Source organism: Panthera pardus, unplaced genomic scaffold (genome assembly GCF_024362965.1).
Source record: "Panthera pardus isolate Hobbes unplaced genomic scaffold, ASM2436296v1 HiC_scaffold_25, whole genome shotgun sequence".
Classification (NCBI taxonomy): Eukaryota; Metazoa; Chordata; class Mammalia; order Carnivora; family Felidae; genus Panthera; species Panthera pardus.
The window spans coordinates 11,367,520-11,386,843 of NW_026526821.1; the positions used below are offsets into that span (position 1 = coordinate 11,367,520).

Consider the following 19,324-nt stretch of genomic DNA (forward strand, 5'->3'; position numbering starts at 1 on the left):
CGCTGGGAAAGAGGATGTTCAAAAGGATTTAAAAGTGTCTTGGGAGGTGATTTCCAGGAGCAGTGTCTTGAGGCCAATCCTCCCTCCTCCCCTCACTTTATATTCCGAAGGAAGTGGAAATTGCTCCTTCTGGATCTCAAGGGCAGGGTGCAAAGCTGGTGGCCACCCTGCTGTGACCTCTGACCCTGAGGCAGGGGCCTTGAGAAACCCCGTCTATGGAGGCGGGGTGACGAGGGCGGGGCATGACCCAGATGGCTGGAACAAGAAGGGATCAACGGAGAAATGAACAATGGAAAACCGGCGGGGACACCCTGAGCAAAAGCAGAAGCTGGGTTTTGTTTTCCAGAGATGGCCTTTTGTTGTTTGTCTTCTTACGACAGGAAAGCTCGCGGGCACCGTCCAAGCTCAGTATGCACACAGCGGAGGAAGCGACTGAGCAAGAGGGTGCCCTAAACCCTTAAACCCTCTTCTCCAAAGGAGTTTACATTCGGAAAAGTGTGGGAGACTTTCCCTGGGAAATCAAATATAAACTGTGTATCTGGTTACACCACCTAAGGGTACAAGAAAGTTTTGTAAGTGCCTAGTCTCTTTTTTTTTCCAGAAATAACAAAAGCTGCTTTTTATAAAGGTTAAAAACAACAATGTGTTGTAATTCTATTTTTTTTCAAAAACAAATAATAACACACGCAAAAAAAAAAAAGAGAGAGAGACAGAGAGAGACAGAGAGAGAGAGACAGAGAGACACGTATTTGGCATTTTCTCTACTTACTCCTGAATAGGTTAAGGCCCTGAGATTAGACTCGTATATTCTTGGGACCACAGGGCTCCTTAAAACCCCGGTGCATCAATCCTCAATTCTCTCGTTAGCCCTTCACAGTTCCAGACTTTAAAAACCTCTGCTCTGTTTCTTCTGAGACTGGCTCAGATCCTTCCACAGCACTGAATGCTAACGCCGGGCTGTCGGCCAGTGCTTTCTGTACACGAGGTCTTGCCAGCACGTCCATCAGTGAAAACATACCCTGTAGCAGAGGTACGCGCCGGCCGTGAGGACCGTGGCCATGCACATGTTGACCAGGAAGGGCTTCCAGGGAGTCAGCGCCTGGTCCTGCTCCTCCTTGGGCGGTGATGGCTCCCCCTGGGCAGGACCTGCCCCCATGACCCGCCTTCTGACTTCAGTGTCTGGACTCGTGCTGAGGGAGGAGAGGGACGGACACTGGTTACCCACTCTAGGGAAAACGATGCCGAGGACGCTATGATGACAGTTGGAATTCTAAGAAAAAAACGAGCCATGTGTAAAGAAACCTTGGCGATGGGGACACCGACCTGAAGCCCACTTGGCACCCCCACAGCCACCCGCCCCGAGACCCAGGCGGTCTCCATCGCCAAGGTATGGTTCCGGAGACCAGTGGACTCCTTGGTGATGGGGGTGGGTAAGACTCCGAGGACAAATACAGCCACTGGTGCAAAGACAGGTGCTTGTTTGTCCTGGGGTTTGCTTGGAGAACGTTCTGTTCTAGATCACAGAAGGCAATGGTGTGGCCCACACTCTACCACCCTCTCCCCAGGAGCCTCTGTCGCTGCTGGCTGACCTGGGGACATCACACATCCCTCTGCCCCTCAGCCCGCCCTGTGCCAGGCTCGCGTCCCCAGCATCAACCCAATCCTGCCAGGAGCACCGCTGCTCAGGGATCCTGCACACAGGACCCTGGCTGCCCTTCTGGTGGAGAGCCAGAGACACCCTGTGGGGACGATGTGCACGGTGTTCTCGCTCCAGGGCTGTCTCAGAGAGGCCAACAGAGGCCCCCCTTCTCCTCACCACCTCCTCCAGGCCTCTCCCTTTCCTCCACCCTGGCCTCCCTCGAGAGGCCCTGACCACAACACGTCCTGCTTCTCACAGGCCACTCCAGGGTCTTTCTACCCCAGCAGCATCTTGTGTGACTGGCAGGACCACCCTGAGGCACCCCCTTCCCAGGAGACAGGAGGAGGCGGTACAAAGCACCCGCTTTCTGGCACGCAGCCGCGAGCCCTGGCCGCGGGGCCCAGGTCTGTGTGCACGCGGGCCCCCACTGCTGTCCGGAGGCAGGTACGTTCTTAGCATGGCTGCGCTTCTTCCTGGAGCTCTTTGGCTTCTATCTTCCCAGATCCGCCCTTCCCTCCCTACCACCTTCACATACACAGTGTGAGAGCCACCACTCTTCGCCAGTCTCAACCAGTACAGGTGACAAACTGGACACCAGTCACGTGTCAGCTCTCTCCTCTCTCACCCTCGACTCTCAGCAGGCCCTCAGATGCAGCACACTGGCCCGCCCTGAGAACGTCACCAGAGGCCCTTGGAAGCTAGGCACAGTCTCCCTGGGGGACCGTCACCGAGCTATCGCTCTGCACGTCACCTGGACCTGCTCTGGGAGGCCCCGCTGCACAGACCTTCCTCAAGCCCTAGAACCAGATGGGATGTTGTTGTGACAGGCACCCAGCTGCAGGAGGACCCTGGTGACTCAACTTCATAGGTCAGGACTGGGGCCTGGCAACCAGCATTTAGCAAGGTGCCCAGGTTAAGATTCTGATGATCGATGTAGCCAGAGGACCACTGGGGCACCCACCACGTACAACCTGCTTTCTTGAGTATAATTCCCGATCCTGTCCTTTAACAGTTCCAGAACATCCCAAGGTAGGAGAAAGCACAACTTATCAAATCCCTGGATATACAACTGGCTCAGCTCTGATTCTTCACCATTGCAAACGATGCCACAACGAACACCTCCACCTGTACATCTCTTGCACACCTGTCTGCGAACTGCCACGCACTAAATTTCTAGACGTGGACAGATGCTGGGGGCACAGCACACACTCATCCAAAAATCAGGGACCAAGGGCACTGCCTCCAGAGGCTCTGGCTCAGGCCTGCCTCCCTTTGTTCTCCAAGCTTCCACGCCTCATGTGGGCAGCCTTCCTTGAGCACCCGGAGAAGGCTGAGCGTCTCGCTGCTAGGGCTGACCGCCACAGCTTGCACTTCCGTCTCCTTACTGTCCCCAGGCTCCCAACCATAACCTACGGTCTCTGTCCCCACAGAATCTTCTAGAACACAGACCAGGGGCCATGTTCTAGCGATCTCAGTACTTCACGTGTACCAATAGGTACTCAATAATCTTGGTTAAATGGCATTAAGTTAATCAAGAGCACACGAAAAGGTGAAACTTCCAGAAGGACCATTTGGGGGCTGAAAGTGTAACGGTCTAACCTGGATATCACGTTTCAGGACTGGCTGGAAGCCTGAGGGAGGGCAAGGTCATTTCCGAGCAGGACTGTCCTGCGAATCTCTGGTTCCAATGGGTGCCACAAGGTGGTGCTAGAGCCCCACCGAACTGGGTCACTTCACCGGACCAACCTGTGGCTGGATGTCTCTGGGGCCTCATTCTTCAAAGACACAGAAGCTACGCTTGCCAAGAGGAGGCTGTGTCCACAGGGTTTCAATGGCAACACGCGTTTCTCAACTGGAAGGTCACATCCCCTCACCCCAATAAGCCAGGCCCCCCTCGCCTTACCTTTCCACGCTGCAAGGGACGTTTAAGGGGGTTCTGGTTTCTTCCTTGACGGGGCAGTCTTCTTTATCCTCCCCGGTTTCGTCCTTTACCCACTGGTGGTTTGGGAAGAATTCCTTGCACTTCCCATTGTGTGGCTCCAGGATTCGTTTGGGCGGCCGGGGAGGAGGGGGGACGTGTTCGGGTGGGGGCTCCAGGTCCTCGTGGGAGAGCTCCTTCCATTGCTCCTGGAGAAAGCAGCGAGAGAAAGTTCCATTCGTATTCACACTGGGCTGATGTGTCAGGAAATCTGCTCCCCTTTAGGCGAGCAGAGGTGAGGGGCTTTCTCTGCTCCTTGGGGCTGCAGACACATATACTCGGAAGGTGAAATCTTTCGAAAATAAAGTCTACTCTCCCCATCAACGTTCTCTACGTCAACACGTCAAAGGCAGAAACCGGAACGTGGTGAACGTTTCCGCAGCTTTCTAGCTTTTTAAACACGAAGGACAGCTATTTCTTCTGACACGTGCTAGGGTTTGAACTTTCACAGCTGACAGCCTCCTTCTTCAGAGACAAAAGTTCGAGATCAACACACCTGGATGAAAAGCGGAAGCAATGCTTACCTGTACTGAAGAGTCTCCCATGATGAATTTGGCACCTTCGATCACAGCTAGGTAGGAGAAACGGAGCTGGTCTGCTGTCTGGATCAGTCCCATCCGAAATTTCCTCATTTCTAACAGAACTTTCTTGATATCAACAGAAGAAGGATCTTTCCTCTTGTCCATCTGAAAGCCAGAGAGGAGACACCCCGAGTCAGCTCCGACTCTCAAGTACAATGTGATTTTTCCATGTTCTGGAGGAGTGCTCTGGTTTCTACTCAGCCAAAAATGGCCGTGGGGAGGCGGAATTGGAGACAATGTGAGTAAATGCAGCAAAATGGGGACCACCAGAGCACAGGGGAAAGAATGAGAGAAGAGCATTCTTTGGACCTTCCTCGATTCTGCAATTCAACTGAAGAATATCCCCCTGAACAAAAGCTTCTTAGGGTAGAGCTACTTTCACAGGAGGGCAAGTGTTAAAAATGGAAGATCGTTGCTAGTTCACTGCAGAGACCATGGCAGAGAAGCCGTGGGCAGAGGCCACAAGAGATGTTCAATGGGTTCCCTTCTCTTCCCAGGGTCTTCAGGGGCCTCCTCACCAGCAGGAGGCAGGTGTCAGCCAGACAGAAGGTCCCCGACCTGCCGATGCCCGCACTACAGTGCACCACGATAGGGCCATGCTCCGTGCTGAGTGACCCTGACTCGCGGACTTTAAAAAGGAAGTTCAGGAACGAAGCTGGCGATTCTGGGACGCCGAAGTCAGGCCACGTGGTATAGTGGAAATGTAGGATCTCTCGAGTTTCTTGAGACTGAAAGAAAAACAAAAACAAAACCAAAAAGACACCTCATGCCAATTCTGAGATAATCATCTGTACAGAAATCACTGCTTCCGAGTACGCACGAAGAGTCGCCCCCACCAGGCCCCCATCTCACTCTAAGAGCAGCTTCACCTCTCACATTTCCGGATCTCCTCCCGTCCACTCGCCGAGTCAAGGAATTCCAAGCACTGAGGTGCCCGACACTGGACACCTGCCTTGACGTCCCTTCCTTTAGCATATGGAACATCCTCACCCACATCTCTCCTCCGGTGCCCCTATCACCTCTGCCGTCTTCACGGTTACAAGTGATTTCTCTCTGCCCCACGAGGCACAATGATGCCGCGTCACCGCCCACGGCGGTCCTGTCCTCGAGCCCTGTAAGGCTTCCCACGAAAGAGGAAAAACGTAACTCTGTGCATGTGGCACCAGCTCTGGGTCATCCCGGGCTTCTTGCCATTTTAGAGAAAAAAAGGAACCAGCTCCGTCTCCAAGGCTCGGTGGCTGCCACGTGTGGCTCGATGACCCAGCTGAGGAGGAGGGTGTCGACCCCACCAGCCCCAACCCGCCCCACCGCGTTCTAGCGCCAGACGCATCAGCTCACTGAATTCTCACGTTAACCCTTTGGGGGCGTGTACGCCCACTATTCCCCTCTTCTTGGTTAGGAGACTGAGGCTCGGAGGCTGACCCTCCATTAAGTGAGGAAGCAGGAGTTTCAGTTTGGACTCCAGAGCCCCTGTGTTCAGAGCCTGCGGCAGGAACTTTTGCAAGGAAGACCCTGGTCCTCGTCCCCAAGTGTTTCTCCCCTGGCCCGGTCTGCTCCCAGTGCAACAGCAAGAAGAGTGGCCCTCTGGTGCCACTTTCAGCTCTGCTCCTCCTTCTGAACCTACAAAGAGTCCACCCCCAGGGTGGACACCTGGCCTCCGGCAGAAATGATCAAAACGTAGTTCTCAGTGGGAGGAGAGCACTCAAGATTTTGCTCGGCGAAGGGCACACCATTCACGGGAGCCAGTCTTACTATGGGGTAGGTACGCCCGCCGGCCTCGCCAAAGTGGGCACAGGAAGAAGACATGCAGACAGGAACCACACCGCCTTGAGCATCTATCTCCCTGCCACGCAGTGCCAAGGGCCATGTCAGTGCCTAGGTCACCTGGAGAGCAGCTGGCGGCAAAGGCCTGGGCCTGGGCCAGAGGCCTGCTCACCAACAATGCCATGCCTCCCCTCACTTAACAAAATGTGCCCAAAGTGCCTGCCATGTGCCAGCCATGTGGCAAAGACACTGTCCTTGCCCTCCCAGAGCTTAGCTTTAGTTGTGACCGCCTTCCTGGGGCTCAGTGGGATGAAAACGTATGAGAGAGCCTACAGAAAACCCCAGTGACTTTACATCAGCAACACATATACATATGTAACCCTGCACCAGCTCTGACACACAGACACCCTTCTGCTGAACTGGAAGAATCTGCCGGTGACATGAAGATGATTTATAGAACCACACTAGGCAATGCCATTTTCTTCCTCCCTAGAAAATGGTCTCCTTGGGTGGCTGAAAATGAGAAATGCCCTTTCTGGTTTTTAGGGAAAGAAAAACACTTAAAAATAGATTTAAAAATAGGGGGGGGGGGGGAATATACCAAAAGCAAGTTCTTTCTTTCAATCCTTAAAAAGGGACGGTTATCTCCTGTTCATCCCCTCTCGCACACCTGCCCACCTCTTTCTCAAGGAATCCATTCTAGACCTGTGTCTCAACAGACACACGGCTGAGAAAAGAATTTTTCAAAACAAAGTCTGTTAGAGCGACCAGATCTTCTCAACATCAAAACCTCCACACTGCTGCACGTATTCTGCAAACACAGCACGGGCCGCTTCTGCTCGGTCAGAATTCCATTTCCCTCAACGAGCCGGAGATATCGTCTCAAGAGTTTACCAGAAGTCGCGCTTCGTGTTAGGCTTGCAAAATTTAAAGAGCATGCAGAAGAAAGTCCAGTGCATAATCCTCCAGGCACATTCCAACACGCTGCCAACATTATTCCTGAAAATCCTCCGTCAAACCCCTCCATAAATCACAGCCCTGGAGCCCGCGTGTGTGGCTGCAGCAGGATCACGGCTGCAGAGCCGTCACACAGAGAAGAGACAGCACTCGGGAAGTGCCCCGCGGTGCTCGCGGAAGCCACGCGACTTCAACCTCTCCTCTGCTTCGTGGTCACCCGCGCGGAGGGCTAGATCTTGTTTCAATTAGCAATGCAACAACAGGAGTCATGTGCACTGGAAAGCAGGAAGTTTAAAACTGGCACGTGAATAAACCTCGGGGGCAGACTCACCTCGGCGCAGCCCGGCGAGCCGCGATCCCGCCTGCCCTTCCATCTGTGGGTGCGCGCTGCTCCCGGGCCAAACCCGTTACTTCGACTCCACGGTACCTGCTGACCCAGTGCTGTTCTACCTCTTCCCCTATGTTACCTTCTGAACCCTTACAAAACCCCCCTCTGAGCGAAGGGGAAACGGAGACACGGGGAGACACGATGCCCCTCCACCCGAAGTCTGACAGTCTGACACGGCGGGGCCAGGAATCCACCCCACGCAGCTACGTTCCAGAAGGTGGTGGCTGGCCGCCCTCGCTGCGGACGTCCCCGGGAGCTGCTGGGAGCTCCCGCCCGTGGCTGCGAGTACTGGTAGAGGGTCCCCACAAGGCGAGCGCTCCTGCTGGGCTGTTTGGAACCCCCACGCGGGCCTTGTGCGGTACAGCTTCTCAGCCCCGCGCCTTGGCCCGTTTCAAGACCAGCTTGCAATGACAGCCAGCAGCTGGTGTTATAAATTCTTCCGCAACGAGCAAACCCAAGACCTCATCGACCGTGAACTCAGCCCCAGAAGGGCCCTTCTTCCCTCGCTTCGCGCTAAAGAGACCGTGGACGACAAAAGAGGCAGCGGCTGCTACGTGACATGCAGGCCACCGTTTCAGTCCCTCTGCGGTTGCAAAGACAGGAACGGAGAAGTTTTAGATGAGAAACCCCCCTTTCCCTAAAAGCCGTGATGAACTGGCGTTCCAGTTTAGGGAGGGAGCTCTGTGGCGAGGGAGGGACCGGAAAAACCGGGGTTAGGCAGTATGACCCAGGTGAAAAGACATCTCAGCCAGGGCCCGTCCGAAGTACGGAACAGCACGTGCGATACTCACTGTAAGGTCTTCCAATTCTAGCTGCCGCACCGTGTAATACGACTTAATATCTTCAGAGATCAAGGTTAGTTTCAAATTTGTGTCTTCAAAGATCATTTCTTTTTCTTCTTTCTGAGGCCAGTACTGCGCACATTTTAACTAGAAGAGAAAAGGATGCATTACTGTGAGCCACGGACGGTTTTCCTATGAAGGGAGGTACAAGGTGCCTTCCACGCGCTTTAGGACAACCCAACGGGGAAACCGGGAGTTTTCTGACCTTGGAAGTCACCGTCAGCACAACCTGCCTCTTGGGGAGACGGGAAGGGGGTGAAGACCCAAACCAGGACTAGCTGGGCAGAGAGGGCTCGGACCTCCAAACGCAGCCGCTCCCTGGCTCTCCCCACCATGAGGCGCTCCAGGGGTCTGGTCCTTCCAGACCATCTATGAAGCGAAGTCAAACCGTACAAAAGCTTTAGTCTCTCACAGACTCTACTTGCACAGCCATCTGGAAGACTACCAAGAACTGGTCAGTGCCGTTGGCACAACGTAGACTCCTTACCCTGGGGAAAATAACCACGTCTAGAGGAGACAGTGGAACACGGTGAACAGGCTGGATGTTTAGAGAAGGCAGGAGACGGGCTCCTCCGGGGCTCGGGATCACCCACTGCTGTATCCCACCCTTTCATTCTGGTTTGGGTGGGTGCTGAAAAATCCTTTTGATTTTCTAGTTTAAGAATTTCAGGAATAATTTCAGGTCTTCATTTAAATGTAGCTCATGAACTTTTTCTTCAAAGTAAGCAAACCCCCCAAATTTGGTTTTATTTAGAGTTCAAGAAAAAATTGGGACTCAAATTTAGCGGCATACCTTCAACTAGGTTTCCACGGCAGACATTTCTGTTTGTTGGTGAACATTTTGGACCAAAACAGCTGATAGATGGGGGCTAAGCTGAAGGTCTATGAACCACAAAGTCAGACAAGGTGCCCAGAAAGAGGGAACCCCCAAAGACATGATTTCCGCCACATGAAGTACCAGTGGACGTAAACAGCTCTTTGGGAAATGGCACAAATCCAAGCCAGTTGCAACTGAACACGCGCTGGCCCACTCAGTACCTTCTCCGAGGCACAGGGTGCTGTGTCTGAAATGCCACAGGAGGTGGAAGGAACCCTGCAGGGCCAGCCTGCCGGTCAGGAGAGAGACTGTTCGTGCTAAGCAGTGACGAGGTGGTGTGGCAGGAGGAACCCCTGTGGGCGTGCAATGGGAATTCAGAAGAGGGGAATAATGTTCCAGGCCAGCTGAGGTTACAGGAAAGAGATCAGGGAAAACCATACGGAAGGAGTGGCCTCTGACAGGGGTGCACTTGGGGGGGTGACTGGGGTTTCCCAGGCAGTGACTGCCCAGAAGCCAGTGCCAGAAGAGCAACAGGGGGGCAGGGACAGACCACGGTGACTCTGGCAGAAGGCCCAGGAGCCCACGGCGTCCCCTGGGCAGCAAAGAGCCAGGATGCTCCTCAGCAGACCAGAGACAGAAGCACGAAGGCCCACCAGGCCTGCTCTAACGAAGCCGCACGCGGCCCAGCTGCAGCTGTTCTGCAACCACAGAAAAAGGAGAAACACCCCAACAGACACCAGATCGTGATGTCAGCGTAGCATCGACGTCACTGTTCCGAAACAGAAGGCCCACACGGCTTTCGAAAGAGCCCGGACAGGGCCTGTTTGAAAGACCCGGCCAGTTTCACCCAGATCACCTCCCTGACACTGAACGCCAAAGATGAACCCCCGGAACACGGCCAATCTGTCGGCCTCAAGGTAATTCTGCCGCTCGGGACGCAAAGCATCAGCGACGAGGCAAGGCCCCCTGCTCAGCCAAAGTGGGCAGGGCAGCCAGCACTGGCGACAGAAGAGGTTTAAAGGATGCATTTATTTCCACGCTTCCAACCATCAGGACCATGCGGCTCCTAAAGAGCCCAGAACCAAAGAGCCTGCCCTGGCGGGCGCAACACCGCATGAGCTGGAGCACGCACCCAGGGCCACGAGCGAGCAGAGAAGCGGGAAGGCAGAACGGCCGGTCGCTGCCAAAGAAGAGGCCAATGCTTTCGGGTCTCATGGGCAGGGAAGAAAGAGTCTTTCAAATTTCACCTCCACACAGCAAACACTCACTTTCAAAACTGCATATAAAGCCTAAGAAACCTCCGCGATCAGGTACAAGCCCGAGATTCTGGACGCCTACTACCTCCAAAGAAAGTCCGCAAGAAGTGTGCAATCCTGGCACGCACGAAGTGTGCATCGAGCGGTGTTTATTTTTAAGAGCTCTCAGGCATTCGCGGTAACATGCCATGCTCTGCTTGCTGTCATTTCCTGTACGAATTTTTGTTTTAACACACAAAATAAAACAAAACAAAAAACTGAAGCACGAGATCACTACTTCCTGCTAGCCTTTAAACTGACACACACCAACCCGAGAAGGAGATTTATCTTACTCGAAAGCAGTCCTTCACCAGGATTCAAATCGTGCCACGTCCTGGGTCGGCACCAAACGTCACCGTGGCAGCACCAACACGCCGGTGGCTGTCGTGGCTGCCGTTACCACCTGGAAGCTGGATGGGCGACAGAGGCCCCGGCCTTCCAAAACAGCCAGGCACCTTTAGAAAAATCCATGAATGACACCTGGGCTGACCCTGTGACGGAGGAGTCGGCTTTCCCAAGGAGTGACAAGCCAGAGAGCTAACTGAGCAGACGGATGAAGCCTGAAGTTCCCGTGATACAAATCCGGAGCGTCTCGTGTGCAAAAGCACTGAAATCAAACAGCACCTTTAGCTGGGGTTTCGGGAGAGAGATACAGGCGGTGCTTCTGGTTAAACAGCACCTTGCTTGTCCGCCCTGCCTAAACAGCCACCACCCCTGCCCTTCCCCACATACACACTCTTCACGGACACGTCTCCGCTCAAGCTGGAAATCGAACCGAGACCTTCGGGTACCTGGATGAGCGCAGTCTAACACACATTTCCCGCACTACTGTTTTCCAGGAAGCACAAGGTCCCAAAAGGGTTAACGGCCAGCTCTGCCAGAAATAAGAGGGGCATGTCCTACACTACTCAGAGAAGGAAGGAAACCAGAAAACAAATACGCATCACACGGAAACGCTCTGCAAGCTGGTTCGTACCGTGGGATGGCTGCACGGTTTATAATTAGATTAGCTAAGCAAATAAGGCACTGCAGCCTCTTACAATTTTCCCCAGTCAGCTCTAATGGGGATGATAATATCGACGCTGGACTGAAACTGCTGACCCCAAGAAGCTTTAAGAACCTCAAACCATTCACCACTTTCCACGTCGGTGTGCACGACCCTGAGCGGGAAGGACAGTTACAAAGGAAAACCGAGACTAACGTCACACGATCACAGTAAAGTACGAGAGAATCAACTAGCCAGGTTTCCTTTTTTTCTTTCAATGGCCAAGGGGAAAAACTGTCAGAGGATGGATGGTCCATTTACGGTCAGCCTTGGACGGCGGGCAACCAAGCACAGGCCCGGTGAGCAGCACGCAGTGCCGACGTCACGACAGCGCCCCTGCGGGACTGTGCCAGCGGCAAAGAGGTTTCGCCCAAACCTTCAGTACCAAATAAAAAGGAAATGCTACCATATCCAATGATTTCTGGATAAACAACTCGATTTAAAATTCCCTACCCTTCAGGGCGCCTGGGTGGCTCGTCGGTTAAGCGTCTGACTCTTGGTTTTGGCTCAGGTCGTGACCTCGCGGTTTGGGAGCTGGAGCCCTTCATCGGGCTCCGCGCTGTGTGGAGCCTGCTTGGGATTCTTTCTTTCCCTCTCTCTCTGTCCCTCCTCCGCTCACACTCGTGCTCCCTCCCTCTCTCAAAAAACAAACAAACCCAAAAAAATTTATAAAAAAGAAACTTCCCAACCCTCAAAACCATCCAGAACAGTGCTTCGCAACTGGGAGCAATTTTGCACAGATTTGGACAATGTCTGGAGACCTTCTGATTGCCGCCGGTGGGGCGGGCAGGCTAGCGGCATCTCGTGGGTGGAGGCCAGGGCCGCTGCCCAGCAGCCTCCCGTGTCCTCCCGTGTCAGCGGTGCTGATGTTTCGAGACCCTGGATGCTACCGGGTGCTGAACGTGTGGCCAGGCCACCACGTTTCACTTTCCCTCGCAGAGAGTGTATACTGTGGGAACCTAACATTTGTCTCTTTATTCTAAATTGCTGACAAGAGTGGTGACAGGTGGGAGGTGGCTCCACATTTGTAACTTCACATTTTACTAATCAAGCCACTGAAGCAGAAAACATGAAAAACCACTTTCACTGAAAACAATTTTCTAAGAAGCAGGATTTCATTCTTTGAACGCTCAGGTAAGTTCTCCATCTGTTGTTATCGAGCAAATAAATACTTTAAGATTAAGAAAAGGGCGCAGAGGCAAAAAGCCTGATTTTCAACATGCGCCGTCGTGCCGTGGGCTGTAACTACGAATGGTTCTTGGGGGGGGCGGGGGGGGGGGCTCCGTGGGGGAGCTCAAGTCCCCTTCGATGTTACTTCTCTGCACTTGTATTTTTACCCTCTAGGGCCACGAGTGTGCTTTCTTTGGAGGGTCGGCTTCTCTGGAGCCTTCTGCTCTCCTGGCAAGCCGGGACCCGAGGCGGCCAGGACAGCCGTGAGCGCAGTGGCCCGGGTGAGCCCCAGAGCACAGGGCCGGCTCCTGGCAAAGCCTGGGCACACGCCGTTCTCTGCTCCTGGCCACTCATTCCTACTGGTGTCCGCATTCCTCTGCTCGCTTTCTCCCAGGGCCTCCACTGCCAAGGCTGGAGAGCCCCCGGCCGGGAGAGGAGGGAAGGAGCCAGGTAGCAGGGGTGTGGCGTCTATTCGCTACGTTGACGCCACTGTGCCCCGCACACTGTATCACCTCGCACGGGAGACGGGCCTGTAACGGGCAACCCACACGATGAGATGGGCGGGAGAGCATGAGCCGTGGCTGACTCGAGGGAAGCCACTGGAGATACCTGCAAGAGGGCTGGGGTGGGACAGTGACTCAGACTGGTCCAGAGAACTGAAACAACAGACGTGTGTTCTGGCTGGAGTCCGGGGATGGATGTGGGAAACCGGGGTCCCGGTTAACTGGTCCTGTAGCCACAACGGGCACATCCCAGGAGGCGGTGGGAGCCCCACAAGGGTTTTCAGCTGGGAAAAGGGGTGGTGACACTTGGTCTCGGTGTAGGATACGCTGAGGAGAACAAGTCGAAAGGCCAGGGCGGTGACTCAAGGGACAGATGCACGCAGGCTAGGGTGTTCCTGAACAAATATGAACACACTCTGGAGAGAGACTGACTGATGAGTGAGGGATAGGTCAAGGGCAATTGGGACCTTTTCCCCTCTTCTTAATTCATTTACTTTTCTGACTCGTTTACAATAAACATGTATGTGTATATCACTTCTTTAAGTTTTTCTACTAAAAAGGACATTACGTAAAAGAAATACAAAAGCAATTTCAAGAAATCGACTCAGACAAAAATGACAACTTCACGGACCGGCACGCTTACGGACGGTAACGTAAAGAGCAGATAAATCCGTCACTTACCGAGCCTTTCTCCATCACTCTGTTGAGCATGACCACGCCCCTGCTTTTCTGCTCCCACACCATCTCCCAAAAGTGACCACACGTGTTGGGCAAAGGGCCCTGCAAATACACAATCCACAAAGTGTGCGTGATGTTACACTGACTCGCTCCACCGAGAGCTCACCACTGGCGGTCGGCCGACGACAGTGCCCTTAGGCACGAGGGCAGCTGAGGCTGGGACAGGTGCCACCCTCCCTGCCTAGTGGTGGTGGAAGGTTGTATCTGCCTCTCAGGGCTGGTTCCGGGCTGACCAGCAGAAGACAGAAAATGCGGATTCTGCTTTCCGGTTTGAGCTGGCTAGCAGAGGGGCTCCACTGAGGCCCCTCTTGACGGTGAGTGGAATATGGCACAAAGCTAGTGGGTGCTGGGAAGAGGCAGTATGGGGAAGTGATCATCGGTGACACTTCTGGTGGCTTCAGTTCAGCTCCAATCACTGATCGTCCGCGTGACCTGGGATGAGTCACTTCACATCTCTATGCCTCAGTTTCTCCACCCAGCTCACTCAACCAATCATAGTGCTTATTCACAAGGCTGTGAAGGGAATATTAACTATATCCGTTCATGTCAAGGTCTTACCGTAGCACCTGGAACATGGTACACATCCAGTGGAATGTTAGCTATTATCACTATTACTAACGATGAGGGGCCCCTGGGTGGCTCAGTCAGTTGGCACTCTGTCTCTCCCTCCCTCTCTCACCCTCCCCCACTCGTGTTGTCTCTTTTCTCTTTTTTTTCCCTTTTTAATGTTTATTTATTTTCGAGAGACAGAGAGACAGAGCACGAGTCGGGGAGGGGCAGAGAGAGAGGCAGACACAATCTGAAGCAGGCTCCGGGCTCTAAGCTGTCAGCACAGAGCCCGATGAAGGGCTCGAACTCATGAACCATGAGATCATGACCTGAGCTGAAGTCAGACACTAAACTGACTGAGCCACCCAGGTGCCCTTGTCTCTCTTTCAAAATACATAAGCTTAAAAAAAATAAACAATGATGAACCCGGAGCACCTGGGTGGCTCAGTCGGTTAAGCACCCAACTCTTGATTTCGGCTCAGTTCATGATCTCACGGTCTGTGGGATCGAACTCCACGTCAGGCTCTGCACTGACAGCATGGAGCCTGCTGGGGATTCTCTATCTCCTTCTCTCTCCGCCCCTCCCCTGCTCACACATGCATGCTCTCTCTCAAAATAAATAAATAAGCTTAAAAAAAAAAATGATGCCTGACTACGGACCACCTTCATCCTTGGACCAAAGAACATAAAAGATGTAGTCACAAATGATCAGTTAGGTAGCCCAAGGGGTCCAGCGTGGGCACCGGGACATGGTGGGGTACGGGCCGACTGGCAGTAGGCATAGGTGTTTACTGGATACAAGAGTATGGACGCCTCCAGTTTGTCTCAACTGTTAGTACTGCCTGGAAAGGACATCACCTTTCACCACCGTGACAGAACGCATCACCTCCTCCGGCCAGCACCACTTCTAGAATGGTTTCCAGTCTCACTTATTTTCATCCAAATTCTCCTGATTTTTTGCCTCCTTTCCCTTCAAGTCTCACCACACCTTTGTTGACCACATGGGCCCTCAGTGCCCACTCACTTTCCTGAACTCCTCTTCCTCCTGCTGCCTAAACCGGACACATCTGCGCTCCAGCCAGAGCCTCAGACAACAGCCCCAGGCCTCCCGGCTGGCCAACTAGGTCTCTCATCCTGCAAGTTGGGCATGAGGGCCAGGCCTCACAGGGGCGGCTCCCACCAGGTCCCAGCCTGCCACCTTCCCCACCTCCCATCACCCTAGTTTAGGATGGGTCTCAGGGACTGAAAAATCATGTAAGTGGGGCACCTGGGCGGCTTGGTCTGTTGAGCGTCCGACTTCGGCTCAGGTCACGATCTCACGGCTCCTGAGTTCGAGCCCCACGTCGGACTCCGTGAAGACGGCTCAGGGCCTGGAGCCTGCTTCAGATTCTGTCTCTGTCTCACTCTGCCCTCCCCTGCTCATGCTCTGTCTATCTCCCTCTCTCTCTCAAATATAAATAAACGTTAAAAAAATTTTTTTTAAATCCTATAAAATCTGAAAGGAGACACAGCAACTTAGCCAACACTTCACTGTGAAGGTAACAGAGGCACCTTTGCCATCATTCTCTATAGTTCCACATCACTGGCTTAAAAAAAAAAGACTATAGACTTGTATTATTTGCATCATGAACACCGAAAATAAAAAATGGGCAGGGTTTTCTTGGTTTTGTAGCTTGGAAAATGTTTCACTCCTACTGTCTAGAGGTATAACTTTGGGGCCAGGTTACTTCAGTCCCTTTTATAAATCCCAGGGCAAAGGGTGACGTGCAGGCAGCTAGATATGTCCATGGTACCACCTGACAAAACAGAGAGACCTTCAGATGTGCCAATAACTGCTAGGGCACGGGGATGGGGAAGGCAGTGGTGTAAAAGTTTCCATGGTGATATCCTGGCGCTCCATTTGACTTTATACCCCTATCTATCTTTGCTTTGGACTGCCTAACCCCACACCAAAGTTGAACGGCTGAAATCAGGAAGTAAAAAACTTGGCTTCTTCTAAAAAGAGAAGTTACCAAGAAGCTGCTTTTCCCTCAACCTCTTCCCGCCAGCTTGCCACCACCAGGATCTCCTTCCTTATCACTCTACCCCAACCACCCCAGGGGTGCTGGGAAGACTTTGACCTGAGGCCTTGTAAAGGCCCGCCCCCTGTGCATACACCAAGAACTTCCTGAATGGGTCCCAGGACTGAACACAGCATGGCTGTTGTTCTGTACACTGGGAGGCACTCAGACTGACTGTCCTCATGGACAGAGAGGAGGGGAACAGGACAAGACAGGGCAGTAAGGCAGGGCCACGGTAGATTTGCTCTGACCCAGCTCCCTGCCCTAAAGCAGCCTCTGTTCATATGCTTTCTGGCTTCACTGTTATTTTAATCTCTAAATGTTAAACAGAAGTACGATGTTCAAAATCACCCTATATGCCAAAGCCATATAAAAGAACGATAAACTGGGACTCCTGGGTGGCTCAGTCGGTTAAGCGTCCTACTTCAGCTTAGGTTATGATCTCGCAGTTCGTGGGTTTGAGCCCCGTGTCAGGCTCTGTGCTGACAGCTCGGAGCCTGGAGCCTGCTTCTGATTCTGCGTGTGTGTCTCTCTCTCTGCCCCTCCCCTGCTCACGCTCTGTCTCTCTCACTCTCAAAAATAAACAAGCACTAAAAAAAAATTTTAATAAATTTTTTTTCATGTTTATTTATTCTTGACAGAGAGCGACAGAGCATGAGCAGGGGAGGGGCAGAGACAGAGGGAGACACAGAACCCGAAGCAGGCTCCAGGCTCTGAGCTGTCAGCACAGAGCCCGACGCAGGGCTCGAACCCACAGACTGCGAGATCATGACCTGAGCCGAAGTCGGAATGCTCAACCGACTGAGCCACCCAGGTGCCCCCCAAAAATTTTTTTTAAAGAATGATAAACTGATATAGAACGAGAAAGCAAAAATTATGATTAAAAAACAGAGAGAGAGGGGCGCCTGGGTGGCTCAGTTGGTTGAGCTTCCAACTTCGGCTCAAGGTCATGATCTCGGCAGTTCATGAGTTCGAGCCCCTCATGGGGCTCTGTGCTGACAGCTCAGAGCCTGGAGCCTGCTTCGGATTCTGTATCTCCTTCTCTCTGCCCCTTCCCTACTCATGCGCTCTCTCTGTCTCTCAAAAATGAATAAACGTTAAAAAAAAAAATAAATAAACACTCCAGTAGTTTCCCCTTGCTGTTTGATTAAGACAGTGAGTAACACAGGGGCACCTGGATGGCTCAGTCAGTTGAGCATCCAACTTTGGCCCAGGTCCTGGTCTCACAGTTGGTGGGTTCGAGCCCTGTGTCGGGCTCTGTGCTGACAGCTCAGAGCCTACAGCCTGCTTCAGATTCTGTGTCTCCCTCTCTCTCTGCCCCTCCCCCGCTCATGCTCTGTCTCTAAAAAAAAAAAAAAGAGAAACATTAAAAAAAAAAAATTAAAAAAAAAAAGAGAAACACAGAGTGTTTAGAGCAACTTACAGGTAACAGACTAAGACTTGAGAAAATTAAGTAAAAAGAAATTTCTTTATCGTCTTTCCTAGATACCCGTGGTCTTGGGGTCATATGCCAGTAAGTGTTTCACAAGAAGATCAAGTGTTAGATCATTTTTATGATTTGTTCCCATAAAAATGTCAAAAGCCAATGGGAATTTTGAACGGTTTTGCATGCTTGTCCACATAATCTAAGGATGCTTTTTTTTCTGGGCCAAAGAATGAGGACCATGCTGAGAAATTCTGAGTAGCTACCTGGGCAGAGATTACTGGTCTACTGCTAACCCTCTTCAATTATGGAATCAACACAGGTACGGGCGCTTCTCTTGCCACGGCTCTGCTGCCTCTATCAACAGACCACAGGCAGTTGTGGCATTTCGTGCTGTTTTCTAGAAGCCCAGCAAGTGGCATACTTCCCAGAAAAGACGCGGGTGACAACCAACCTGAATCTCTGAAGGAAGATTCTTTTCCTTCCTCGTTGCTGTTTTGGATTGCGTAAAACCTGACCTTTGAAAGGATGCGGTGGATCTTATTTGAGGTATAAATGACAGTACTCTAAAGTTCTTAGGCTGATATCAAGTAAGGCCAAGAGCCATTAAAAAAATGTGGACAATCCATTCACCTGCGTAAGAATGTAACTCCTTTGGGCTTCGTCCATCTTTATCAAACTGGCATTGATGTAGTCATTATCTTCTTGATGTAGTTTAATCCGACTGTGGTCAACTGAAAGGCAAACCAGAACTCAAAGGTTAGTCCTGGAGGACCAAAGTGTCTACACAGGCAGCGCACCCCATGGGGAAAGTGAAAAAGGTGAGTTGGTGGCATTAAGGGCGTTCACACTGGCTGAGGCCATGGTGTTTTAATTGAGATTAGTCATCACTACGGGGACAACTTAGTATTTTGAGAAAGGTTTCTGGAAGTGTTTCAAAGCTAATGCTAAATAGTAACAGACAAACTACATTAAAACATGGGTTATGTCCTAACTGGGCAACCTGTTCTTAGGTCAGATCTTCCTTATCACTGCGCCACAAATCAGGAGATTATGGGGAGAGGGTGTCAAGGGATCTGTGCTCAGATGCCTAATATATATTTTTACTAGGTAATCAAATATAGTGGCTTCAATCTTTAAGAGAAAAAAATCCACCAAAAATTTCACCTAGCCCCTACAGCTCTAGTTGGTACAATGAGCTGCAGTTGGTAGGATTTATGATCATTATCTCCACCTACCCTGTGTCTAATGGATTGAAGATGAAAATGACCTAAATATAGAGTGGTGTGAAAAGTGCTATCTTTAATTCCTTCATATAAGGTTTTTTGTTTTTGTTTCTTTTAAGTTTCAAGTGTAACATATACTTAAGTGATTCTAAATATTTCAAATTCAGAAACCGTCATGACCAAAGACATTTAAAAGAGAGTTTTTCACTGGAAAAACTAAACCCTGAATCCAAAACTCTGAAGGTACATTAAATGTAATTGTCAGAATAGGTTTTTTTCTCATTTAATTTTTTTTTTCTGCGGGGGGGGGATAGAAGGCAAAGAGAGGGAGAGCGGGAGAGAGAGAGGG

General features: G+C 51.9%; 1 protein-coding gene across 2 annotated transcripts in view; it reads right to left on the reverse strand.

Moving 5' to 3' along the window:
* Positions 1 to 19,324, reverse strand: part of PTPN1 (protein tyrosine phosphatase non-receptor type 1) — a 69,179-nt gene that overhangs the window by 2,348 nt on the left and 47,507 nt on the right. For both annotated transcript variants that reach the window (XM_053890140.1, XM_053890141.1), the window contains exons 3-9: positions 18,383 to 18,483; positions 13,661 to 13,759; positions 8,099 to 8,236; positions 4,717 to 4,926; positions 4,142 to 4,303; positions 3,543 to 3,766; positions 1,019 to 1,190 (exon numbers count right to left, since the gene is read on the reverse strand). In XM_053890140.1, coding sequence (XP_053746115.1) covers positions 1,019 to 1,190; positions 3,543 to 3,766; positions 4,142 to 4,303; positions 4,717 to 4,926; positions 8,099 to 8,236; positions 13,661 to 13,759; positions 18,383 to 18,483 — 1,106 coding nt within the window. The remainder of the gene's footprint in view (positions 1 to 1,018; positions 1,191 to 3,542; positions 3,767 to 4,141; positions 4,304 to 4,716; positions 4,927 to 8,098; positions 8,237 to 13,660; positions 13,760 to 18,382; positions 18,484 to 19,324) is intronic.